This window comes from Anopheles ziemanni, chromosome 2 (genome assembly GCF_943734765.1).
Source record: "Anopheles ziemanni chromosome 2, idAnoZiCoDA_A2_x.2, whole genome shotgun sequence".
In the NCBI taxonomy this organism is placed as follows: Eukaryota; Metazoa; Arthropoda; class Insecta; order Diptera; family Culicidae; genus Anopheles; species Anopheles ziemanni.
Window position 1 is genome coordinate 24,618,663 of NC_080705.1, and position 27,029 is coordinate 24,645,691.

The 27,029-nt window shown below is 43.5% G+C and overlaps 3 protein-coding genes across 4 annotated transcripts; 1 reads left to right on the forward strand and 2 right to left on the reverse strand.

Moving 5' to 3' along the window:
• Positions 1–2,535: 2,535 nt before the first annotated feature.
• Positions 2,536–3,693, reverse strand: LOC131293257 (transcription initiation factor IIB-like). The gene is made up of 4 exons (XM_058321337.1): positions 3,677–3,693; positions 3,339–3,583; positions 2,883–3,257; positions 2,536–2,819 (listed from the first exon to the last, which is right to left on the reverse strand). The coding sequence occupies exons 1-4, from the start codon at positions 3,691–3,693 to the stop codon at positions 2,536–2,538; spliced, it is 921 nt and encodes a 306-aa protein (XP_058177320.1).
• A 1,125-nt stretch (positions 3,694–4,818) lies between these two features.
• LOC131289640 (transcription initiation factor IIB) lies at positions 4,819–6,162 on the reverse strand. 2 transcript variants are annotated; one of them, XM_058318940.1, is made up of 4 exons: positions 6,146–6,162; positions 5,788–6,062; positions 5,342–5,716; positions 4,819–5,265 (listed from the first exon to the last, which is right to left on the reverse strand). In XM_058318940.1, exons 1-4 carry the CDS (start codon positions 6,160–6,162, stop codon positions 4,982–4,984), a joined length of 951 nt encoding a protein of 316 aa, XP_058174923.1. In that variant the 3' UTR covers positions 4,819–4,981. The 2 variants fall into 2 exon arrangements, with proteins under 2 accessions (XP_058174923.1, XP_058174931.1); XM_058318948.1 differs by having other exon boundaries at positions 5,788–6,054; positions 6,141–6,162.
• Positions 6,163–16,951: 10,789 nt separating this feature from the next.
• LOC131293258 (uncharacterized) lies at positions 16,952–23,781 on the forward strand. The gene is made up of 5 exons (XM_058321338.1): positions 16,952–18,028; positions 19,777–19,994; positions 20,317–20,863; positions 21,062–21,313; positions 21,955–23,781. Exons 1-5 carry the CDS (start codon positions 16,952–16,954, stop codon positions 23,779–23,781), a joined length of 3,921 nt encoding a protein of 1,306 aa, XP_058177321.1.
• The last annotated feature ends 3,248 nt before the right edge of the window (positions 23,782–27,029 follow it).

Consider the following 27,029-nt stretch of genomic DNA (forward strand, 5'->3'; position numbering starts at 1 on the left):
ACCATACTAATCCAGTAAACAACTTCAGTACGAATAAAAATTATAATCAAAATTTGTAGAGCAAACAGTAATGGTAAACTGAAAACGATACAACAAAACTCTTTGAAAAATTACTCAAATGGATAGAGAATATTTGCAGAATGGTTTTGAAAACGGGAAACATCAAAGGATCAAACAATAATAACCCACAACTTATGAATTACGAAAAGGAAGATGAACGAAAAGGTATTTAAAAGAAAACCGATTCTATTTCAACAACACAATTGTTGAAAAATAAAACTATAGGAGATGCTGTAACGGGAGAAGATTGGTTTTTGCAAACATAAGCCCTCGGGCTGACAGCATACGTTTTTTGGAGAGAAATTTTTGATAGAGAACACAGAAGCACCGATAAATGCGATTTAAAGCAACACACAATAGAACAAAATAACTGCCGATAAAAGCAACGATCAGCATGTAGCAGCAGAGAGATACTAAACTTAGATTTGAAATATTATAATACGGAGCAAAAAAGGCTGAAGCAGAAGTTTTCCGAAAAGCCTACAAAGATAAGAACGACGCCCCGTAGTGTAGTGGGGAAATCTAGTCAAAATATACCAAAACGCGATTAATATACACATATTGAACAAAAAATACCAAAAGACGTATGCATGACGCACTATTCGGACATTCATTTTCCGAATTTGATTGGGAAAAAATTAGCATTTGAGAATTTTGAAAAAGGAAAAAAGTCCCATATTCGTATTGCATACGGAAGAAGCGCATAGTAGATAGAGTTTTGGTTGGTTCTGAAAACCTTTTCAAAAAGCACCTACTCAATGTCCGGTAATCCCTAATAATACCTGATTATTTTAGCATATAACAAATCTGTCAGCAATACACCAAGGTTATAATAGGCCGAAAACGCTGGTCAAAGAAGGAGGTCACATCTGCAGCAATACGAGCGAAATCAAACGAATGACCATAGGAAAGATTATTAGCGAGTAGGAAATATACTCTCCGTAAACCACTTCCTCCTACAGTGCCGAAGACCATAAAGTAAAGTTTCCGTTTTCTCAAGCAAGCAATATGAACGAGGATAAAACGTCACCACATTATTTTACCTGCAAGGAACCGGTTTATAAAACCATCGAAATATATCAATCCCATTAGAATATTCGTTCACCTGGACAAAGTGTTCGAATGGTAAAATGCACAGCAGCAAGATTTGGAAACATTATTTTGAGTTAATCTCAGGTAGAACTAAAGAATTTGAATGAAATGTATCAGTAATACATAGAGATCACTTTGAGACATTGAGTATTTAAAAAAAAAACAGCAAGCACGAAACTTAATAATAATTCCCTCAACTGAACATTTTCTATTCAGGGCATAGGTATTATGCATTTCAAAAGTTAGCGTAGAAACGAGTCATCGAACGGGCTATCCCCGTTTCGCTATGTAAGATACCACTACGAATGATGGCAGCCAAAACCACGAAAGATAAGGAATCTCGGAGGGTATACCATCATCATCATCTGTTGGACAATATATCACTTATTCCCATTTTCCTAACATATAGTACACCCTATCGCATAGCCCTATAGATCGCACGGATTTGGAATCCCACGCACAAATCCCTGACGTAGGAACCAAAGTGTAAAAGAAATTACCTAATCTAACTCCAACGTAACGCAAATGATATCTTGAGTCCGAGAGTTTAGCAGCATCCTAAAGCATTGGTACCGGACAATGAGCTTCTGAAGGAGCGCAAACTCTTACAATTGTTTGATAATAATTTTTAGTAAGTGATTGCTTAATCTTTATATCGGAAGAGGCGATAATATATATGAAAGATACCATAGAAGAGAACAGAGGACAAACACTCACATACAGCAGAAAAAAGAATGGAGACATCGTACTGCTTCCTGCGAAAATAAACACTGCATTACATTTGGTATTGACAAAATTAAAAACCACTAAATATGTTGTCCGCTTCGGGACGATATGGACTGCGTGGGGCAATGGGCAACACACGGGGTGTTTGACTGGACGATGGCTTACTGGAAAGCGGAGAGGAGGATGTGAGTGTGTAACTGAAAAGTATTATATTAGTGTGGAAACGAAGTACTTGTCAAGATATGTTGTACAAAATGCTCTTTAATTTTTCAACTATATAAAACCGGAAAAAATATCGGAAACCCAATGTACGAAAATAAATTATTTAAAACTAACTGTACTTTGAAGGAAACTTATATCAAACCTATGGTAAACTATTACCGAAACTGATTTACTAACTACTGAATTGAAAACTGAAACTACAACTGGCTTAATTTACAGAAGGTGGGTTTTACAGCTCAACAGCGCATAAAGCAAATAAGCAAGCATTTGATGCCCAATCGACTTGAACATTTATTTCAGAAAAAGAAAATGGCCACCACCATCGAGTTTGAGGAAGTATGAAAGAAAGGTTCGGATCGATTACGAACAGGCCCATTATTTTTCCACTATTTATATGAAACCCGGACGTTAAGTTACAGATAAATAAAACTTTCCTTACTCAGAAGGCAGCTGGTCGATAGGAACCACGTTGGCGAAATCTGGCGGGAACAGTTCACGGGCGTGCGGATACATCAGCTTATAGCACTGCCGGATTGTCAACTCAGATACGCCGGCAATGCTACCAATTTCCTCGTAGGTTTTCTTGCTGTTCGACGCTTGTGAGACCATGTAGATTGCTGCAGCTGCCACAGAGATCGGTGATCTGCCTTCCACGATGGCCAGTGTACTAGCCTGCTGGGCAATATGGATTGCCACTTTTTGATCTTCCCCTGAGAGCCCTACAAAAATATCAAATTGGGTCAAATTTAATGGATCAATGGTGACTAAATTGTGCTACTTGCCGAGATTCGAACAAAACCGCGACATAAAATCTTCCGAGGTAATCATTTCCATCGACGAAGTCAGCGTCTTGATGATGATCTTGAAGCATCGTCCGATCTCCTTCTTGCTGACAGCGGTGACGGCGCAGATCTCTTTGAACGAACGCGGGACACCGTCCTGCCGGCAGGCAACGTACAGACAGGCCGCTGCTTTGGCCCCGATCGCGCGGTACTTCAAACTGTCCCCCTGGTGCACCTGCTTGAATATTAGCTTTGCTCGATGTATGGTTGACTGCGTAGCATTGATTCGCTCAGACATCGTTATGATTTCGTCGAAACCCGTCATTAGAGAGCGCGCCGTGGCATCCATTTTGAAGGTGCATTTATAGTCGTATTCTGAAGTGACAAACAAGTTGTATTTCATCACCGTCACCATCTGACCCGATACTTTACTCCTGTTTAGTGATTCCAACATACCTGTTCCGGAACCGACGACAGTCGATAGGTTGCTATCCTGGGCAAGTGTATCCTGCATTCCACCGATGCGCGAAGGATTCACCTTGGTCGGTTCATTGGAGAACGTGCGCCACTCGCAAGATGGATCTATGGCACGCTCACAAACTACCAGTCCACATTCGGGACATATCATATCACCGGTGTGATGATCATCTAGCAATTGCGCCAGCGGGTGATATACGCAGCATAACGGTTCGGGACGGTAACTTTGAATGAAAGAGAAATCGAAAAACGTATTAAATCTGTTACACTGAAACCAATATCACCACATTAGCAATAGGCCCTTTCAAATTACTAACAGTTTCTTTGTGGCCATGTTTAAGCGATCCAACTTGGTTAACAAATCTGATTCGTACTGAGTGAAAACTGGCATGCATCGAATCAGGACTACTCCGATGAGGATTTAGTTTAGACTTAACACAGATTCGGGGTACTAAAGGAAACAAAACGTATGTTAACTAGATTTGATTTTTCAAAAAAAAATGTGCAAAGGTGGTAAAAACAATAACGACCGACTCTGGGATAGATGCTACATGAACTTACCGTTAACGCCTATACAGTCACTCTCGTCTTAGCCTAAGAAACTTAGATTAAACAGATTTTTATTTTACAGTCATTGGTCTATGCTCTTATTCGAAATAAACAAGGCCAAAGTCGAGTGTTTTCATGAATTTTATATTTTTTAGACCTTATAAATCAGTTCAACGTATGCACTTTCTAACCACTAATCCTCATCGCGGTGATGTGCATAAATGTGTGTTTTTGCTTGTATGTACTGATCCATTTCCATCCATATTACGTCCAACGTGTTGAGCTAACGTGACGCAAATTAAAAAGTAAACCTTCAACTAAGTAAATAGTTCTTACAAAGATATATAATTGAACGTGAAAAATAATACATCCCTTCGTCAAGTGACCCCCGCTTTGGGTAGCGTTTACATCGGCCCATGGATATTGCTCGATTGTGGCCACTTGCGACACTCTCTTATTCGGGCTCGTAACGAATAAATATTCACAAGAATAGTTTAGCATTTCGAACAACACCCGCCATGCTGGATTCTGTAGACCATTCCGCTACGCTTGGCTTAAAGATTCACGTTCGTTCAGCACATATATACCTTACTTTATTAAATAATTCAATCATCTGTGGAAAAGTTTGTACTCCCGTTGGTAGAATTTGTAGTGGGGAGGAAAAAAGGGACGATGTACTATAGATCAAATAAAGGGAACACTTTGAAGTACCCTTTCGTTTCATTAAAAAACAAAAAAAAAACATGATAAAAAATATATACCGAATAAGAGTCACTGTTCTCGAATCTGTTTTTTGATAACTTTCGTACCCGAATAAATGGCGTTGAAACGTTCCGCGCCATGTTTGTTGAACGAAACAAATTTTCTCGGGATCTATCTATCGGTTGAAGGGAATACGTACAACGGGTGCTGATTTGTCCAATTATCCCGAATTCAACATTTTTGAATAATATAAACAAGCCCTAGCCTTTGGTATAGCTCCGCAGTAGCTATAAGTGTACGAATGTGTACGACTGTAAGGATTTGTCTGTTGTACGCGACGCGTCTGCTAAATCTCCGAACATCAAAGAATTCTACACCGGCGGCAATTGTTCGATCGGTGTGAAGAAATTGAAATCCTCCGGAAACAGTTCGGCGGCGTGCGGGTACATCAACCGGTAAGACTGGCGAATCGTTACGTCAGCCACACCGGCAATGTCACCAATTTCCTTGTGAGTTTTCTTGTTATCCGACGCTTGCGAGGCCATGTAGATTGCAGCAGCCGCTACCGAGATCGGTGACCTTCCAGGTACGATGTCCATTTCGACCGCCTTACGCGCAATGTGCGTTGCGGCACGCTGCACCACGTTCGGGAGGTCTGAATCGATGGATCCGAAGGATAATTAACATAAGAATATAAGGGAAACGGACAGCTCCGAGGTTTAAAAACATACCCAGATTCGCACAGAACCGAGACATAAAGTCAGCGGTTGTGATGAGATCGACAGAGGTAGCGAGTGCCTTGAGTGTGAGTTTGAAGCAGCGGCCGATTTCCTTTTTACTGATCTTGCTGACAGCACAGATCTCTTTGAACGTTCGCGGTACGCCCTCCTGGCGGCAGGCGATGTACAGACAAGCGGAAGCCTTGGCGTCGTTCGATCTGCCTTTCAGATTTTTACCATCGTGCACCTGCTTGAACAGATTGTTGGCGCGATCGGTTATCGTTTTCGGCAAGTTGATTCTGTCCGCCATCGTACTGATTTCCTTGAAAGCGGCAATCAAAGCCCTATCGGAGCTGCTCATAGTACGGCGGTTCTGATATTTTGCAGCTGAAATAATGCAACGAAGGTAGACATGGTTAGATATTGGTCCAGAGTTCAAAAACCACATCGTAACCTACTTCCGAACGCATCGAACGAAGCCGGACCGGTGCCGGGACCAATCATGGTGGACAGGTCACCACCGCTCAGGAGGGGATTCTCAGGACCACCAACACGGGACGGATCGACACCCGCCTTTTCGTTGCTGAAGGTTCGCCACTCGGAACCCACATCGATGACGCGGTCACCGACAACTAGGCCACACTCTGAGCATATCATGTCCCCCGCTCGATAATCCTCTATCAACGGTGCTTCCGGGTGCGAGTAGCAACATACTTTGTTTAGATGGTTGTCCCTGCAGATGGATAGAAAACAAACCAAAACATCCATTACGCATTGTCGAAAGAAGTTGTTGATGCGCGTTTGCCAGAGACAAACCTTGATGAACTGGCCATTTTTCGGTGGAAATTAAAAAAAAAACAAGGTGCCGGGAATTAAGTTCTCGGCCTAGGAACTATCTAAGCCAACGCGATGCTCGTTCCTGTAAAACGTTCTACGCGTTAATCTCGAATCAAAGATTGGTGGAAGAAGGTAGTTTGTACAATCAAGCAACACTTCACTTTATCAGTTCGAAATGCAATTTCGTCACTAGACACACTGGATAAACGCACTGTAAAGAATTGGTTCTAAATTTATGATTAATATTAATTTCAATTTTGCTTTCGTAGATGCTCTGTTGTTTGTGTATGCCACTCTGCGCTTGACCGTTTGTCACTTTGACATACCGACTAGTGTTGGCAGAATCGGGATTCGGAAGATTCAAAGAATCGATCCCTAGACGGATTCTAAAGATTCGAATCCCATTTGACAGATTCTAAGGATTCGAATCCCATCTGACAGATTCAAAAGATTTGGATCTCATTTGACGGATTATAAAGATTTGATTCGATTAGGATTTAGCGATATGACTCTACTGTCAAAGCTACTGGCAAAGAGCAAGTAAGCCTCTGAATGTGAATGGGTGACCTGTCACAGGACGATATAATCTAGCTCGCAAAATCGAAGAAGAAGAAGATTCGATTCGAATCAGATTTGATTTTTTTGGGACTCGATTTGATTCGATTCTGACTTGATCCTAAACTGTTTGAATCGACACACAATGATTTGAGTCGAATTAGTCACATAACGAGTCGATCTAGACAAAGATTACTAGAGGTTGGATCGTCACAGCTTTTCATGTCTCTTTACCTTGTTGGTATTGATGACCAAAATGACCCAATTTCGAGGTTAGAATTGCCGGGTGCTGTAGATACACAGATGGGTGTTTGCTTTAAAGTTCCAATAAAATCGATTTTCTGATACAGGAATCATATGTTTCACATCTTGGTTTAGCTGTTTTTTGTTACAGAATTGAGTTCAAACGTTCATTACGAATGTTTGTTTTGGGTAAGATAAATTCCAAGATGGCGCTATGTTTACTTGCCAAATCGCTCCACATAAACCAACCTTGGGAGCAGCCTTGTTTTCGCCCCAAAACGGAGCGGCGAAAATATAGAGCTAGTGGTGGGTAATTCAAACTTGAACTAGTGAATAAAACAGCTCTCATGGTTCATCGACTTAGAGAATTTTGTCTCATATACATTAGATATATATTGTAATATACTTCAAAATGGACACACAGTACCAGGTTGCTTAGCTGTCTCTGTAATCTAGCTTCCAATACATTATGTCATCCGTGATAGTCACGGCATCACGCTTTCCAGAAAAAAATGTCTCGTAACATCAAACATGCACGAATGTTAGATTTTAGTGAAATCGGTTGCAGTTATTAACTGGTTTCAAATTTTAATCTTCGGTCTCCAAAGTTAGACTACAAATTGTTCGATTTTTGTTTTCGTGATTTTTAAATACCAAACGCGATGAAAGTTATGTTTGAAAAACGAACCATGCTCGTTGAATGTTCATGATCGATTCATTAGTTGTTCAAACGGATACTTCAGACGGTTCGAATCTTGGATATACAATCGCCATGGAGTGTGTTATACGTTTACTAATTAAATGAGTTATTTAATTATGTTAGTTTGTATTAAATTTGATTGTTCATGTTCTATTCAAACGTGTGGAGATAGCTTGATATGCAAGGGAGGCTATAGAAGAACCCCTAAACACATGGATGCTTAGATAAATGGATAGCTGGGTTCCGCAGTGTTGTAGATTGAAGCTATACATTTAGAATGATTTTTTAATATAATGATCTAATTGTTGTTGCTCTATCAGTCTTCAATTTAAAGCGTAACCGAACGAAAGCAAATTTATACTAATCGGAAAGACATTCCAGCCAACGGTTAAATCTTTAAGGTAGGGAACGCTTGACAAAGTGTCCATTCCATTTGCCTCCATTTAAATCCGGCTTATGCTTAGTGGCGGCAATCATGCAAGTCAGGCATGAAGCGAATATTGAAGTTGTTGATAGCAAACCCGCCGCTCTAGAAAGCGGCACGGGGAAATTTATAATTAGGTGCAGAATTACTGGTCCTAGCTGGATCGTCACTATTTGACCTCCGAACCAAGCTGGGGGAGGCTATCCGGTAGTGTCAAGTTCTCGAGTCCTCCTGCCGTAAGCGATGTCCACTCGTGTGCCCACTTCACTTCGATTTCCACCACAAACCCGTATAATGGAGCGCATCTGCAATTCTGACAACCCGATGAATAATAAATAATGCACCGTGCGCTTCGGAATAAAGCCCACCGATGCACAACACGGTCGCGTCAAAGACTGCAATGAACGCTGATTTTCGGCAACCACAGTCCCATTCCCCCCACTTGGCTCACTTGAGAGTGGGACTGGTGCAAGAAGTAGTTCAGTAGTGGTTCATCAGAATCAGCGAAAGCTAACCCAGGCCAGCCGGAAGCTATCGAGAGTCCGATGTATGAGGATGGATGCGCTGTATATTGACGAGCGAGCTGGTCGTTCAAATAGCGTGCCCATGACAGCGTGGTGACAAGGCGCGACGAGGGCGTTAGATATTCATAAACTGTGAAATAATTCACCGGCCACATCCATCGCGAACTTGTTCTTGGCTGATCTCTGGTATGTCGAAAGGAGGCACCAGGTAGTCCGTGGAACGAATGTCCGTCATCGTAGTAGCTCGCAATCCTCGGTATACCACAATGAGAAGTCGTGCAGCATACCAAGGGCATTTTGTCAGTATGCAAGCCAGTTAGTGAATCAGTTGACTGCTCGTTGGTCCCTCTGGTAAATAAATCACTGGCTAGTAAATTAGATTTATGGCCATAGTGAATAGCGTGATTTAATATTCGCTTTGCTTAACTCAAATTCAGGTTTCGAGTTTTGGTCAGCTAGCAAATTTAGAGTATTTGGTAGCGGCTTTGTGTAATTCAAACTGCATAGTTGATTTATTGTCATTAACTTTAAAAGGTGATGGAAATTTTTTTCCGCTAATGTCTGCTTAATTCAATACAATTTCTTCAAAACGCTTGAAAATGTTCGGTTCTTTCGTATCTATTGAGGGCAGATCGCAGTATTGGCGGTCGCAAGCTGAAAGTATGCATCTCTTATAATAAAAATCATAATGGGAGACACTATGACCTACTTTAATAATCTTGATGACACAAAGGGCAGCCTGTATCATCTACGAAAAACTCGCAGCATCCAGTGTAGAAATGTGTTGATGTAAAGTACTGGGCGCCTCCATTTTCAATGCAATATAGGGGGTTAGGTTTTTATCCTTTTTGAATCCTCGTGGTTTTCAAAATATTGGTTTGTGGATGTGGAGTAGGTTAGAAATTTACACGTTAAACACACAAACACTGTGTGTTCTATGCAGAAATAATCCAGAATTGCAATAATTAGATACGCGGTGAAGTAGCGACTTTACAAATGCATTTGATTTATTAGTGGTGAAATTATTACGGCCTGTACGAGTAAAATATCGTTGCAGTACATAACTTTTACACTCTGATGCTATCCTTAGTCACAACTTCATCAGTACTGCTATCGTGATACAAAAGGTTATAGCTATCAGTGAAAGCTTTCATTAGAAAATCTTTCCATGCGCGAATTACACTTTCATTTAATGGAAATTTTATTCTTTGCAATCGAGTATGAATGCCTGGTCGTGTCGCATAGAATAGAATTAGATTATAATCCAGCCCCTTACGGAGGACAGAAAGATGGACCAAGAGGCAAACGAAATAGATTGGATGTGAAAAGATAAGAAGGGAAAGCAGCGACGTAGATCAAATCCTTGTACTACTCTCGCCATGTTCAACACGATTCAACGGAATCTCGTAAGTACGTAAACACTTTCCGCATATTGCAAGCAGAAACCAGCGAGTACATAATTGAAAAGGAAATGTTCTCCAAGTTGTATGCAGGTATGGTGCAACTATAACTAACACCAAGCGTCATCACGGGGCGGGTGTGACAAACATGTTGGTCACAGTTTCCGCGCTTTCAAACGGATGCGCTCTGCTCGAGCGGAAACGCTGGCCAGCGGAGGTGGTAAATTTATCATCTCAATTACCAGCACCGGCAGAATTTGGTGCTCCATGTTTCTGCTCCTACGGGGCTCCAATGCTTATTAGTAAAATGGCGTACGGTAAAATGGCAGCCGGCAAACAGCGTTCTATTGAAGGTAGAAATGGGGCACGAAATGGACATTGCTTGAGTGGTACATAATAGAGGTAATTTATGCAGATAAATGACCATAGTGTTTCGTCGCTCGTAGAATTGGTTCGTGGGAATGATTAAAGTTTGGCTGCAACAAACTACATCGTGCTCTATAAAATACGGGATTTAAGTGGGGTGTTGTTGCAAATATACCTGGCATGGCAATTATGAAATGAACCCGAAGCCGATAAAAAATATGTTTTTTAAATGACGGGAAAATTGATCTTAATGCGATACGTTGATGATGTTTTTTCTAATATTCAAAAACAAATTAATAAACTGCTATAAACCAATTTCAAATGAAATTCAGATAACTTTTTGCACAGCACAGTGAAATACGTTTCATAGAAAGTCATGCTAATTGGCATTTAACGTGTCTAATTATGAAATATCAATACACATGCAATACACCATTTTTGCTGGCTTCAAAACTCTTCTGCCAGTTCTCTCTCCCTCTCTTTGAGGGAAAATTTTCCCTACGTCAAATACAGTTTGGGTAAAAGTTTTGCATGTGCGAAGCGTACGTATTCAAACTTATCCAATTTATCATCCGAACAGTTGCCTTTTCCGTTTTGACTCCCGTGTTAACGATGTTCGTTCCGCGAAAAACCCTTCCCGGAGGCGGCACGCTCCACCTGCTTATCTCGTTCAGGTGTTCGGGCTCCTCAATTTGGGCCAAGATTCTCATGGTCGGTATGGGTGCTCTTTTCATTCGCACATAATTTTCAGCTGTCTTTATTTATTTGTACACGTGTATGGGGTTATTAAGAAGTTTCCTTTGTGCCTGCCGGAGGTAGCGAAGGCTCTACGGGGCCACTCGGAAGATTTGTTGACACTGCGGTAAACGCCGAGGTGGGCCGCGTGTGGTGAAAGCCGTGACTAAGATGGCTTAGGTGAGCCAACAAGTTACGAGCAAGTTGCTACCGTTCGTTTCGTACTTGACGCAATGGAAAGTTGTGGTGGTTCTGTTACGTTTATTTTCCTCGAGACTTATTTATCTTCTGGCACGTTGAGGGCCCCGGGTTGGGCTGGCGTTTTCCGATCGGGTAAGAGGCTGCAAATTTGCCTTGAATTGAAAGTACGGTAGAACGACCTCATTATGCACCTCCTATTGCGTAACTTACGTGGAGTACTTGCGTACGTATGTGGAAAAGTTTTAATTAATTCGAATTTATCTGTATGATTAAGTTCGAGCCGGAAAGGAGCCGGATGGAAGCAGTCACCGGAGAGCACTCGCAGGAGAGCGAAGTTTCCCGTGCGGGAAGTTTCGCTTCGGAATGATTAGTTTGCAAATGCGTTGCGTCAGGTGGCCAAGACGAATGAGTTCGGCGGTGGAACAAACATATTGGAAGAATGTTTACATGCTAATGAACTAGTCGGAAATAAACTAGTTATGAAATAAAATATCGTCAAACAAACCGCAGTTTTTATTCATTTTAAATTTATCTGTGATTCGATATGAGTTTTTATTTTATGTTTTAGCATAGTTTGGTACACAGCATTTCTAAAAGGATTAAACAATTCGGTTTTGTGTTCTTCTTTCGAATTGTAATATCTTTAGAATTGCAATCTCTTAAACTCAAACTTCTTTATTCATTAACTCGTTCGCATTCCCATTAACAAAAACTTGCAGAAAAGCTCCCCATAATATTTTCGATGAGTTTACAAACTGCTTCGTCGAAGATCTATGCAAACTACTTTGTCTGGCACACGATTGGCGCTGGTAAAAGTGCCATTTAATATACACTACTTAGCCCGAATTTCACTCGTTCACTGTTTCCCCGGTTTGGTTGCCTTTTTTTCTTTCAACAGTTTTCGAAAAAGTTTCCCACACTAAAGCGCACGAGTGAGAGTGAGAACCTGAAAGTGTGGGAATAGCTCACAGCGTTTCGTAATTTTGGTCGTGTTTTACTGGCTGGAAAACTTTTCCCACAGACTTCGGGTAACACCTACGTCGAAAACCGGTTGCAGAACATTCTTCGCATCTTGGACGATATAAAAAGTAGATGTAAAAGACGCAATGTGTGGGAAGAAGGTTTGGTCTTCCGAACGATTGAGCTCGTGGCTTTTTTGATCCCGGCCTTTCCACTGCTGTTGCCATTTTAACGGCATTCTTTGGGAATGGCCAGGATGCGATAGAATTTCATTTCTACCGCACCATTCGCACGGCCACGAATGCAAATGAGAGGTGGACACTGCGGGAAAAGTTTGTAGGAACAATCCTAACCGACGATATTACTGTGCATCATTTTTGGCAAAATAAAAGCAAGACGGTCAGCAATAGTCGATGGTACCGGACTTAACTGGAGCACCATGAACTTGAACTTTTTCTCAACGGAGCGGCGATTATGAATTTCTCTTGGGAAAAAGAATGATTAACCTGGAATTCTTTTCCTCCGCAGAGGAAAAAAAAAATTCCCGGGCAGAGTATTTCATAGAACCGGGTACTTCTAGGGGATGGTTTCATGCTTTCGCTCCACCACTTGAACTTTTTCATCACTTCCTTTTGGAGTGGTAAAAGTTCTGGAGTACTAGAAGTACTGTAAAATAAATCGCAAATCATGTATACATAGCACTTTTTACTGTAAGAAAATTAGTTTTATCATAAACGTGAATAATTTAAGCAGGTTTAATTGAACCGATTCTGCACATGTCCACGTAAGGGTTATATTTATCCAAACAGCTCCTGAGACGAATAACTGACGAATGAAAGAATTACTTCAAAAGAGTCCCAGACTCTTACAAGTGAAAACAAATACTTACAGTCTGCTTCTGATATCTAACTGTGGTATAACTATCTATTTCGTGAAATTCTACCCTCCTTCGTTCATTCCACTCTCGAATTTAGATTTACCTTTCGAAAGTTTTCAACCGAAAACATCAATCTTCTCAAATTGATGGACCAAGAAAGGGTTTTATTCACCCAAGGATTCAACAATTTATTGAATATCCTCGATTTAGTGATTTCAACTTCCAAAACACGACGAAATGGAGGTCCAGGTGCATCGAAAGGGGATCCGATTCTCTTTTTTCTACCGATGACAAAGTTAGCAGTCGGGTCTCAAGTGTGCCTGATTGGGATTATTGTGTTTCCCCGTACCGCTGACCTCGGGTTGAAATGGAGCACAAAGTTGGCCCTTTTCCACGTCGAGATACAAGAACCATTGTCACAAAGGATAGTGTACACGCTAGGGCGCCGACTACGAAAAATCGGGAAAAGTGCTACGAGCGGGAAGCTTTATTCGATTCGTATGTTAATTATTTCTGTAAACACTCTTTTGCCCTGGTTACGTTTAAGCCGGTCGAACGTGAGATTTTACGTAGAGAAACTTTTCCCTCTGAAACCGGCAAAAGTGTCTTACTGCAGGACCGGGCAACAAACTACCTAACCCGAAGACATAATCGTGATTAGCAGCGGAAAGTGGGTATTAGGTAAGTTTTGACGAGCACGGATTGGCACAAATTACCAAATTTCGATCGCCGGATGATATTTGGCGTAATAAAATCTAGTATCGCGTGAACGCTTAACTTAAACTACTTGAATACAAATGGTTGTAGAGTTTCAGTGAAAATGGGGTTTCAAATTGAATTTTATCTACTGTTTTGTAAGTGATAGCACAAGTCACATTAAATATTTTACGAACTGTACCGACTTGGGTTATTCAATAAATTTCATAAAATTTTATTCGACACATTCAGAATTCAAATATTCATTGTAAATTGATTGTCCAATTATTTTTTGTTTTGAATGATCAAAATTTGGTTTAATTATTTTTGCAAATGTTAAGAAACTTCAAAAGTTAAACCATTTATTGATTTTCTAAATTCGTTTAATTCCTCGAAACTTCAATAAACATTGAAACGGCTTTGTACCCAAAAATTTCCAATATTCGCTTTGATTAAACTTGCAAACGGTTTCGAAATAGTAGACTGTTGTTGATCTCATTTAAATTTGCAAATTAAATTACAGTGCAATACTTTCCCAACGTACGAAGATCGTCCACGGTTTTTCCAAGCAGCTTGCTGGACTTTTTCTCGCACAGATTCAATTGGATTAAGATTCGAAGGCGACCGAAGCGAGAGTTGATAAATCGGTTCTGGAGTTTTGCATCCCAACCCGAACCGGGTGCTAAAGGAAGCCGTTGCCGATGGTTATTGACGGAAGCCTCCCTCAATCTCGGCGACATCGCAAGATGGACCGGTTGACGACCGTAAGACCGGTGAGAAGAACCGACGCCCCCGAGAAGCTCCGGGGAAATGACGGTGATGATGGTGATGAGAGAAATTTATTTGAATATTTATCTGGCATCTTTCAGCCTCGGTCCAGGGTTTTCGGTGTAGGTTGCCAGCATCGTCGTGCTATCGGTCCAGGTGTCTGCCTTCGTTTGACAAACAGTTGCTCGAGCGGTGGTGTCGACGGAAGAAGAATTTCTAATAAAGAACGCAAATGGATTTCGACCTCCATCTTGTGCACCATTTGCTTCGGAGGTTGTATTTACTTCCACGAATTTTCCACCTCATCCAACGTCGGCAGCTCGTGGATGGCAGCATGCTGCCTTCGGTTGGTGCTGGAAGTCCAGCACACGCAGGCGAGAGTGGCCGGTACAATTTATGGGCGGTAACATAACGAAAGGCAAACACCAAGATTGAATGAATTCTCTTCTCGGACGCGATCGGACAACGGCTTGCGGCGAGTCGGTTCGGAGACGAACGTTCGAACAAATTAGTTGGTCAACACTTTCCATCTGATTTTGGAACGGAATGAAATCGAACCAGAAAGCGTAAACCATGGTTTGTGGTGCAGTATTGAGAAGGCAACATGTTTGTGGAAACTATTGTAGATATTGACTTGAAAATATAAGAATTTTGGTTAGCTCTTGCTTACAGATAAGTTATAGGCAGAATGTTTGTGTCGCCTTTTGATGAAACGAATAGAAATAAGTTTAAACAAACCGAAGACATGAAAATATAAAATGAATTTATTGATAGATTGATGGATGGCGGTGCCGATAAACCAATAACAGGTCATGGCACTAATTTCAAAATGAAGAAATATTCCTTCAATACATTATTCCCACTTGAAAGAAGAGATTTATGACCCATTTTAATCACTGAGAAAATGCATTTTCCTCAAGCCTCCAGAGAACGGAGAATAGCTCCATTCAAACCGTGCAACTGCCGAAGCAAAGAAAATGCAAGTTTTCCCTTTCCTTGACTCTCTTCAGTATCTCAGTTTTTTTCACAACGAGATCATTGAAACATTCGCTTGCGCATGGAAAATGCACGTGGTTGCGCAGTGTATCAAGGTTGTTTGAAAAAAAGTATTTACATCCCCCAACCGCCATCGGTGGTTATGTAGCGAAATATTTGCCTTGCGGCGTTTTAATTAGTTTCCTATTAATTTTCGTCGAGCGCTTCTTCGGCATCTCTATGTAAACGCTCTCTAAACAGAGAAGGAGAACCGTCTGTACGTCTCTCTAAAAACGATCATCAACAGATTTTCGCCGAGTATCCCCCCTGCAGCCTTTCGAACGCAACAACTGCGAGGATCGGATTACGCGAGCTTGGTCCACTTGAGATTTCTCATATTTAGTCTACCGCCGCACGATTTGGTGCCGGATTTGTATTTTATTATAAAAATAGATAAAATCAGTGTTGTAATGACGAAGCAGGGAGGGAATCTTCTTCCGTTCTTAGACGACCGAACTGTTGCCTCTTCTTCGGATTTTCAAAAAAGGAACAAAACTATACCCAATAAAAAATAGGACGAAAAAGGCATAAAAAAGTCATAGGAAGCGAGAAATTGCGCAACCGCACACGGCACGATCTTATCCGAGCGCGCACGCCCAATGTGTTTTTTCACGGACACATGGACCGAGGGGAGACCACAACGGGGGTGGAAAATTGGGCGCAAAATGCTTCGGACAGCGCACGGGAGACGGTGTCCGCCGGTCAACTGCACCGTTGGGTCTGCCAAAAATAGATCAGTCTCAACGATCGCTGCCACTCGAAAAGACGTTCGGTTCGTAGTGTAGAGCGTTTTCCCTTCTGGTCGGTTGGCATCGCAATCGCTTTTCCGCTCCGAGACCGATTTTCCTTCGCGAATGATTTCTGTTGCGTTTGTTTGATATAATCCAAAGGGAATTGTGCTTCTTTTCAACGCACGTTAAAGGCCGTGTTTTCCATTTGATAATTTCGCATCAGAAATTGCGCTTGTTGTGTTTGAGGGAAATAAATCCCGGGAGGATGTTTTTGCCGTCACAATGTGTTTTTTCTCCTTCCTGTGACACGGAAACCGAATTAATTGTCAACCGCGCGTGAGACACGTTTTATTTTGCTCCGTTGTACGAACGTCCCGGGTAAAGGGACGTCTGAAGAAAAACCCCAGCGTCAAGTGTCACGGGGAAAATTCGTACAAGCGTTCGTTTTTCTTCATTCTTATTTTTCGTTACTTCTAGGTTGTGTGTGTGTGTGTGTGTGTTGTAGTGTGTGCTCGTTTTTTGCCTTCTTTGTGTGCCGTTGTTACAGTTAACGTGGTGAACACAAAATAAATGGGAGGCATACAGTCGGCCAGCGTTGGCCGGGAAAACAGTTCCGCTGGAGGAACCCACTCCGGCACCGTCGGGGAGCAACCGCAGACGGTGCTGCAGGTGGTGGAGGAAAAAGTGTCCACAGCACTTCCCACAGTGGAAGAGGGTGGTGGAAAAGAAACAGACGCCGACGTCGAGGATCGACGATCGGATGAAGTGGGTGTGGAAAATGTCGCGTGCGTGGGGTTGAAAGATGGCGTCGATGATGGCGACGCCGAGGAGGCAGACACCGATGACGATGGGATGGCACAGTGTCGTGCCCGGAAGATGACGGCGGAGTTGGCCACATTTCGCCAGGAGCTGCAGCTAAAGCGCGAGGTGCACCAGGCGAAACTGTCAAACGTGCGCCACGAGCTGGAATACCTGCGGGCGGCCTTGGCGGAGGAGAAGGGCCGCAACCGGGCGCTCATCAAGTACGTCCAGCAGCAGGAGCAACAGCTGGGCAAGTGCAGTTCGTTGAACCAACTGTCATCCAACGACGGTCGCCCGGAGGCAGATGAGGGAGCAGCCGCATTGATGACGGAGTTCGTTGGTGATGACGGAGCGAACGGTGAGCTGGAGGCGAAGGGCGAGTCGTCCGATCGGAGATCATCGGCCCGCGAACAAAGCGAAGATCGCGCGGCAAATGTGGTGGATCGCGATCGCGACGACGAACACACGCACACCATCGCCACCGATGGCGCGGACCGTGCACACGACGAGCGTTTGGCGCTGAAGAAAGAACTGGCTGAGTCACAGCTCGAGCTGCAGCGCGCGACCGGTGACGCGTTGGAGCTACGCCGTGAGCTCGGTCAGTTACGGACGCAGCTTCACGCGCTGCAGGACGAATCGCTCGAGGAGAGCACGCGACAGAGCGGCAGCATTCGGGCGCTGAAAGCGGAACTGGCCGAGTCGCAGTTCCAGCTGCAGATCGCCCAGGCGGAGGTACTATCGCTGCAGACGGACGTTGGGCAGCTGCGGAATCAGGTGCGCACGCTCAAGGACGTCATCAAGGCCGGCAAGGAGATCATCGCCATTCGGGAAGATCAGGTCGAGCAGGTAAGCGCATCTCGTGGTCCCGGTGTGAGCTTGTGGCGAGTGATTTGCGAGTGATGTTTTGGCCGTCGCCGCTGTTCGTACTAATTGGTGCTGCGATTTGGGCCCGATCCAACGGGAAGGAACAACCTTTTGGATCAACCAGACGACGGGCGCATGTGAGATCAGGTGTTGAACTTGTACGAAACACACGTGCAGACCGACCAATGTGAAGGTCGCCGTGTCTGGTCGTCGGCGGTCCGCGCGTCAACGGCATTCGTTTATGATGCGGAACCAGCCGGTCGCGATCTATGGACGCAATGATCTCTTGGTGGGAAGTTTGCGCGTACGTACGGTACGAGAATGAGCGGACGCACGCTTGACCTTACTGGCGTTCCATAGATGGAAGTGGACAATCGATGTGTGGATAGCGTGAACTTTACTGGAAGCTGCATCGCTGGGAGAATTAAGAAAAAGAAACAGAGTATTGAAATGGTAGCCAATTGAGATACGGAAATACGCCTGTACACGAACAAAGAATGTGGGGAATGATCATACAATATTTTGTCAGCTATCCGAATTACCTGAAACAGTTTTATTTCATGTTTAAAAATGCCTACCGTTCCTGAAATGCAAACGATTTTACCAATACCTTTTTATACTATCTTGGCCCAAAGATTACTCAATTTAATTCACATTCATTTTGCATATGATATGAAGAAGCACCATACCTTACTGAAGTTTGTAAAATGTAAAGTAAAACTAAATTGATGAATAGTACATTCAGGTAAAGTTATTCAAACTAATTAACAATGTTGAACTAGTTTTGAGAAGAAAAAACACTTAATAAGAACCATGAAATCAAGAAAATGAAACGTATCGAGCTTATTGCTGTTTCCTTTTGTCATTTCAATTTCTAATGTTTCCTCTTAAACACCTTATTATTGGTATGATGTTTTCTAGCTAACATTATTTAAATCAAGGTTAATTTATTTCAATTCAATTTATTCACCGGAACAACTTTTGCTGAAATTTTTAAACCACTCAAAGTCTTGCACATACCAAAAAAGAGCAACTGAATTAAGCTATTGTTTTTTCTGTGGTCTTCTAAATACGACTTTGTTGGTAAAAGCAATTACCTTTTTGAAATACTTGTGTTCAAATACCGCATTTCAGCGGATTCGTTTAAATTTTATGGTTTAAGCTACGTTCATCCTACGTTCATACATGTAGGCTTAAGTGGCAATAATATGGTATTTAAGTCACTTTAAATTGTCTTAACAACATTTAATCGGAATATCATGTTGAGTTTAAATGCCAATTATCTTTATTGTTTGGTTTATCAAGTTTGCAATATGGATTTAAATGCACACTCACGAATACCAGTTGTAGGAAGAAACAAAACATATTCGAAACGTTTTCAATATTTCCTAGAAATCATTGCTGTAAAAAGGGCAGTTCAAACGGACTGTAATAGTTTTCTACCGAGCCACTACTTGCTGAGCGTGTGAGTGTACCCTTCAACCTATTTAATTGGATGATTCACAATCAAAGGCGATGGAAATGAGCTCAATCTGGACGATGAGCTATCTCAATTTCACAATAAACCTCCTAGAATATCCTCGACGAAACAAATGGTCGGCAAAAAAAAAGAAAATACAACCGCTAAACAACGCTCACGTCAACAACAACTTTTAACCTACCGTGACTCACGGCGGTGTCGTACGTCTCGCGTCTGATTGTCCCCTGTGCTCTGGTTTTCCACATTTCAGTTGAAGGGAAAACTACGCCAGATCGAAGACACACTACAGGAGCGCGAGGTGCAGATTATGTCCGACGATCTGCGTCGGGAGTATGATCGACAGCTGACAAACATTCGCAACCTAAGAGACCTCTACGAGGAGCGCGAACGAGTTTCGAGGATGGAGCGCGACAATTTACTCCGCCAGTTGGATCTGAAGAAGGGCGAGCTGGCAACCGAGCAGGAAAAGTGAGTACAGAATACGTCCGAGGGAAGATAAATAAGGAAATGGTCCGATCCGGCCGACACAATGTCTCACGGGGGCCCGTTGCAGTGCAGACTTTGCGGTCAACGACGCACATAAATATTATTGCGCCGCGTGTGCCTTTCTGGTGAGATATTTTTGTCTACGGAACGGGCCAAGTTTCCATCCGCCAAGCGGTGCTGCTAATTGAATAGCGGGCATATATTTTCCGTTGCTCGAGATTTTTTGAGAAATTGCTTTCCACACACATTTGCTTTCAATCGTGACTTTATCGTCGTTAATGTGCGCTCTTTGTTGGCTCGGTAGGAATAAAAATCTGGAATCACTCGTAGAAAGCTTGCAAACCGACCTGAGTCGACTGCGGGCCGAGCAGGAGCAAACGCAGGAGAAGCTGTCCCATTCGCAGGCCGAAACGCGCCAGCTGCAGCTGGAGATGGGTGTCGTCAATCAGTTTATTTCGAAGTTCCTGCTCGGCATGAGCCGCAAACCAACCGCGGGAGACATCAACATCGATAAACTGGCGGCGGTGCTGGAAGAAAACCGAGCGCTACTGATCGAGATGACCAAGGAGGAGGCGGAAACGCTGGACACGGGCGCCTTCCTGCCACGAGCCCTGTACGATCTCGTCGCGGAAGTGGACGAAGCGAACGAATCCGAGGCCGAAGAGTCTCGGGAGACCACGGGCAAAGGAAACGGCGAGGAAGCGGGGGAAGAGGCCAGCGGAGAGGAGGACGAGTTTACCGAAGTGCAGAAAGCTTCACCGGAGGAGATTGCTGACAAGCTGCCGAAGGTGTGGCGTGTGCTGATTGAGCTGGTGAATCACCAGGAACGGGCCCAACCGGTCCCATTTGTGGTGAGTGATGGAGGGCGTAGGGAGTGGGCGGAATGGGGCTGAGGTTTAAGAAGTTAGTTAGCCAGAATTCTGGGAACTGTCGTCTCTGATAAGCTCTCCGCTACAGAAAGCGGTGACGTTAAAAGGCGACTCCATGACGGGGACGACGTTAACGATGAGGTTGCTCAAATTTCACCTCCGTTTCTCTTTGATTTGTAGGAAGGCGGTGAAAGCGAGGAGTGTCTCAAGTCGGTGCAAACCAGCAGAGGCCCGAAAACGGTCGTTAGCGTGAGCAAAACGTACATCAAGCTGAAGGACCTGATCCTGGAGAAGAAGTCGCTGAAGAAGGAAACGAACCGGCTGCGGACCCTGAACTCGCACCTCGAGCGCCGGCTCGACACGCAGGAGAAGCGCCTCAGTGCAGTGAGCTTGGAGCTGACGAAGACCTGGCATCTGGTGGGAAAAATGCAGGTAAGCCGGCCGTCTGCTTTGTGCGCCGTGTGTCATTTCCGTGATTTGGGAGACTTTTTGACAACCTTGGGTTAAAATGGAATTGTTTGGTGACGTTGGAATGGTTGTGGGTAGGCTTTAAAGCTTAGTTTAGATTGACTTCGAGATTGTGTTTTCTTACTACCTTTTTTCTGTTTCTATAAAGCATTTTGTTTTAAATTGGTTTGAAAAGCAGTATGTTGCTCACTATACAGTTCTTCGTTTTTCGTTTAACTTTTAATGTGCTAAATTTTTTTCGAATTACTATAAAATATTGCAATACTTATCATAAAATAAAAATTAATCTAATGAAATGCGCATTAACTTCGTGCTTAATTGAAATTTAAACTTATTTTTTTAAATTAAGCAACCCAATAAACCTATAATTAGGAGAGTATTAATAATTAGAACAAAATTTCTATCGTAGAGGCAATATATTCAATAAATCATCTAAATTTTGAGCACTCCTTTCAAACTGGTAACTTCAAGGGTTAAACGAACATTCCAGAACAGTCTTTTACACGAATCTCTCTTTTCGGCAGATTCTGCCTTACGTTACTGACAGTTTAAGAAATTAAAGTGTTTTCTTTTTCATCCCGCTGCCACGTTTGCACCACCCACAGCGCCAGCATCGTCAGCTGCACACTCAGGAGCAAATATTGCGCTACCACCTCCAGCAGAAGCGTCGCCTGTTGAGCGAACTGAAGGAGGAGCTCGAGTACTGCCGGCTGAAGTGGTCCGCCGCCCGGCAGAAGAACATCGAGTCCGAGGACCAGTGGAGGTCGCTGAAGGCGGACTTTGCCGCCCGGCGGAAGCAGGACTCGTTGAACAATTCGGGCGAGAGCGGCTACAGTGACGAGCAGCCGTCGGACGAAGATGACGACAGCAACACCGTCGGACACCGTCAGAAGTCGCAATTTTCGATCGTACAGGAGGACGGCAGAAGGCGACGGGAAGGGTTGGGTGGAGAACTGACGGGGCGCCGGTTGGACCAGCGATTCCTCAGTAGCTCACTAACGAACATTTACCAGCTGGTGCTGGCCGCCACGGCGATGCACAAGGCTCGCAGCGAGTCCGATATGAAGTCGTTGGAAAACGTGGAACGTGCCAATCGGTTCTGTAATGAAAAGATCGAAGATTTGCCACTTTTTCCGGACGAGGAAGACGCGGTAGCCGATGCGGACGGGCTTCCGGTGGTGGCGTTGCGAAAGAAGCGTGGAAAGGCGGGTGCGCCAGGGAAGAAGGGAAAGAAAAAGCGTAAGGATGCGCCCGAAACGGCACAGGAAATGTTCCTGCGGTTGATGAATCTCACCGAGGACGATGAGGCGGATGATGGTGAGGACGACGAGGAGGACGGCGATGACGATGGCGGCGAGGATCACGAGCGTACGGGCACGGGAAATGATGATGCCGAGGGCGAGTACAGTGAGAACGAAAGTGCAAGTGAGCTGAGCGAGGAGGAGCTGGGATGTTTGGCTGTGGACGGACGTGACGCCGCGTCGACGAGTACGGCCGAGTCCGAGCAGGCACTATCGAGCGAGGAGCAGTTCCAACGGAAGCGGGAGGCACGTTTGTTGCGTATGGCTGAGCTGAACTCCCGGCTGGACCGATATGCATCACCTACACCGACGACATCGACCGAGGGTTCCGAGCGGCCCCGGGTGGTCGATTCTGAAAACAACGATAAGAATACGACTCCTTCCGGTGTGCTGAGCGAGGACGAGGAGAAATATCTTCAGAGACGTGCCGAGCGACTCGAACGGCTCGAACGTGAGGCACGCGAGTTCCGCAATAGACTCTCGAAAACGGTCAACCGAGGGACGGAGATAGCGGCGCAGATTGATGAGATTCACAGTGGTTTCATCGCACGGCAGGCAGATTCGGCTTCGCCAGTGCCGGGCAGTTCGGGCGGTAGGACCGGTCGCACGGTAGAAGAAGTTGCTCCAGTCCCTTCCGTCGATTTGTCCTGTTTAACGGACAAAGAACGTGAGTACACGTCGGCACGGGCCGAACGTCTTGAGCGACTCGAGGGCGAAAACCAGCGACTTCTGCGACAAATGAACCAAACGGTACGCAGAGGGTCCAGCTTGACTACTAAGCTAGACATGTTACACTCCCGGTACGCTGGCTCGGCTGCCCCAGAATCTGCCCCATCGAATGCCACCACACAATCGGAAGAAACAGATGACGTGAATCTTTCAAAGGAATCAAACCAAGAGCAGTCCCATCAGATTTCAGAAGAACCGCTACAACAACACTCGGTGGACCAGGAGGACCAGGATGACGAACCACTGCCCTTAACCGGGCCATACTTGCCCCTGGGACCGGTGGAACTTGTGTTGGTGTCGGACGATGATGTTATGGAGGAGGTGAACGAACAGCTGCTCGGTGGACAGAACTCACAAGAGCCAGATCGACAAAGCCCCGATAAAAGCCCCCCACAGCAGTGAACATCAGCAATTAAACACACTCACAGACATGTCGTACATTAGCTACCTCGTACGAAAAGACATCGACAACCGTTTGGCGCCGTTCTGTGCTGTACTCAGCGTAAGACGAAATTCGACCCTGTCCTATTTCAAAGAACTTTTCCTCTTCAAATCTTTTGCTTGCATGCATGTTTGTCCTGGTTTCAAGCTGAAATGAATTCTAGGAATGTGGGACTCCCAAGCGTTTGTGTTCTGCTGCAGCACCGTCCTTCACATGACTCTTTTAAGGGTGTCTGAAAATAATGTTAATTTAAGATAATTAAGTCCACATCAAATAAACCACATGTATTACTTCCATTTTACTTGAACTTCTTTTACATGACTGCTAAATTGTAAATATATAGAGAAATACAGTTGAACAGTGCATGACAGCCGGGTGTAGCGCCAGTTAGAAAATCGGCCCATGAGCGCCGAAGCTCACCACGTCGACGGCGTGGGTTCGAATCCCAACCGATACCGGACCCTCCCTTGTACGAGAGGACTGACTATCCACGTACAACAGGGAAACAAGTCTCGTAAGCCCTTAACGGGCAGGCATGACCAAGGTCGTTACGCCAAGAAGAAGAAGAAAAAGAAGTTGAACAGTCACAAGGCCTTGAATCTTTAAGCGTAGGACACTTGAAGTTATAAGACGTTGGACGATGTCGAATAATAATTTTGCATTTGAGGACAGATCGTTTACCTAATTAAATTAAATTAAATAATCCCAGTGTTTTACCCGCAACGGAAACAGAAACAGCTTAAGAGTAGAGTGGATCTGTTCCATTCTCAAATACCACAGTTTTTACTTGTGATTGCTAATGATGACTTGATTGGTAAGTTGCATTTAGTTATTATTCTTCTTCTGGAATTCGTTGCAATAAAATAAATGCAAAAAAGTTGTTTGTTTTCTCAACTTTAATATTGGATGATCTAAGGGTAAGTGTAGAATAATTTGAACTAAATGGGTTTTCAACAACGCTCTAGAATACATAAAAATTATGAATAATAATTTTTTTTCATACACTACATATCGCCTTGTTGCTGAATGTTGTACGTTAGGTACTTTTCCTTCATTTACCAGATTAACTAGTCAAATCTAACATTTTAAGTAATAGGAATTTCTTTTTTTTTCGAGACTTCTAATCGACATACTTGTTTTTAGATTCCGTTTTGTTCTCCAAACAACAATTGTGATTACATTCGTAGTAATTTGTTCGGTTGGCTTAGTTTCGTATCAGTGATAATTTTTGGAGAATAACTTCTTTATTAGACAGTCATAATAATGCATTCACTGCATCACTGAAATAAACAGTAAATAAGAACAGCAACTATAATTTATGATAAACTTTAGATCTATTTCATACGAGAGAGGTCGAAGAGAGAAACATTTTCAAAAACACGATACTTTATAAAACATTTACAATTTTTATTAAAAAATCGATCATAGTCAAAATAACGTAACTTGTTGAATCACTTACTATGAAAAATATATGTTTCAACTAATTAAAACACACTATTCCTATACTTTTCTAGAGTTATCAGATGAATACTTAAAACATGTGTATGGAAATTCCCTTTATTTCATATTAGGTGCGCAAATAAATAACGGCCATTTTTTCATAAGTTTATTTTTACTCGTGGCATTTTGATTTGTAGAAATTGGGTCAATCAAAGTATTGGCAATTATTATTTATTACTTTCTTCAACTTTTCGGGTGAATCGCGGATTCATTTTCGGAAAAATGGTACGTTTTTCGATGCAATTCAGGTATCAACCCAATTCTGGATCTGTTCATAGGAGAAGAACTGCTGGTCAGCCAATCCATGTGCCATGGACCGGAACTGGTAAAAATCTGATGGGGCAAGGTCGGGTGAATACAGCGGGTGGAATAAAACATCCCATTTCAGCGTTTCCAGATAAGTTTTCACTGATCTACCAACGTGAGGCCGAGCGTTGTCGTGCAGGAGAATGTCCTTGTCATGCCTCTTCGCGTATTGTGGTCATCTAAATGCATGCAGACGCTTAGAAATAGCCTGGCGGGTGACTGTTTACTCTGAACTAGGCCCTTCTTGTTTTTGGCTTGCATCCTCGTCGATCAATGCCACCAATTGATTAGCGCTTGGCGATCTTCCTTGACGCGCACCGTCGTTGACATCGAAATAGCCATTTTTAAAGCACCAAAACCAACCACCGCACTTAGTTTTATTGCGAATATCGTCTCCGTAAACTTGTCGAAGCTCCCGAAACGCTGCAACAGCAAATGGTGCTAATGGTGGTAATACGGCTCAGAATTCAACATTTCCCAGATAATATAACTATATTAAGAAACAATGAAATCACCAATCTGACCATACAGTTTGTTTACTATATGCTACTATATGTTAAAATTATGACGATTCAGTCAACAGTGGAATCCATCGATTTCGAAAAAGCCGTTATTTATTTGCGGACCTAATATTTGAGGTTATCACGATTGGGAGCGCGGAAACGACAAACTTCTCGGCGCTGGCCCATAAAAAAGGAAAAACAACACTTTGAAAAAAGCGAAAAAATGGCTGGCCGTCTCGACGATCCAAAACGACACCACCTACGTGTCGAGACGTTGCGCGGATACGAAACGACGCGCGTCGTTATCGTCGAGCAGTTTCAAGCACCTCCTGGTCGATGGATCTCTATAGACCGTATGTTTCCGAGGCATATGTGGCTTCTATAGATCTTGGTATTTACCAAGAACATGATAACTCAGGACGTACTTTTCATATCAACGTTGTGTTTTGATAAGTCACTTTGATTTATTTAGCCATTTAGCCATAGTATAAAACACACCCATGTGGGTGCCCATGGCGCAGCGGTAGCGCGAGGAAACACCACACCAAAGGTGTGGGATCGAATCTCGAGTCTGGCACCCTCCGGTATAACGAACGGCTGACCACCGATCTATAATATACCGTCTTTCGGTCACACAAACTCTCTTCGGAGAGAGGCCTTGTCCCACTAGGGGATGTTGTGCCACATAAAAAAAAAAGGTAAAAGAGTAAATGAGGCCCCGGCCGCCATGTTTTCGATCGTGGCTACACCTCTTGTGGACGTTTAAACTGAATGTATGCAATTGGTGATACATTAGTTCGTTAAATTCAACCTACGAGTATTTGAATCGTAGTGTGTACCGTTAATTTCGGCTACGCAATCAACCTAGGGGGTGCGGTATGAGGGGGGCCCACGGGCCC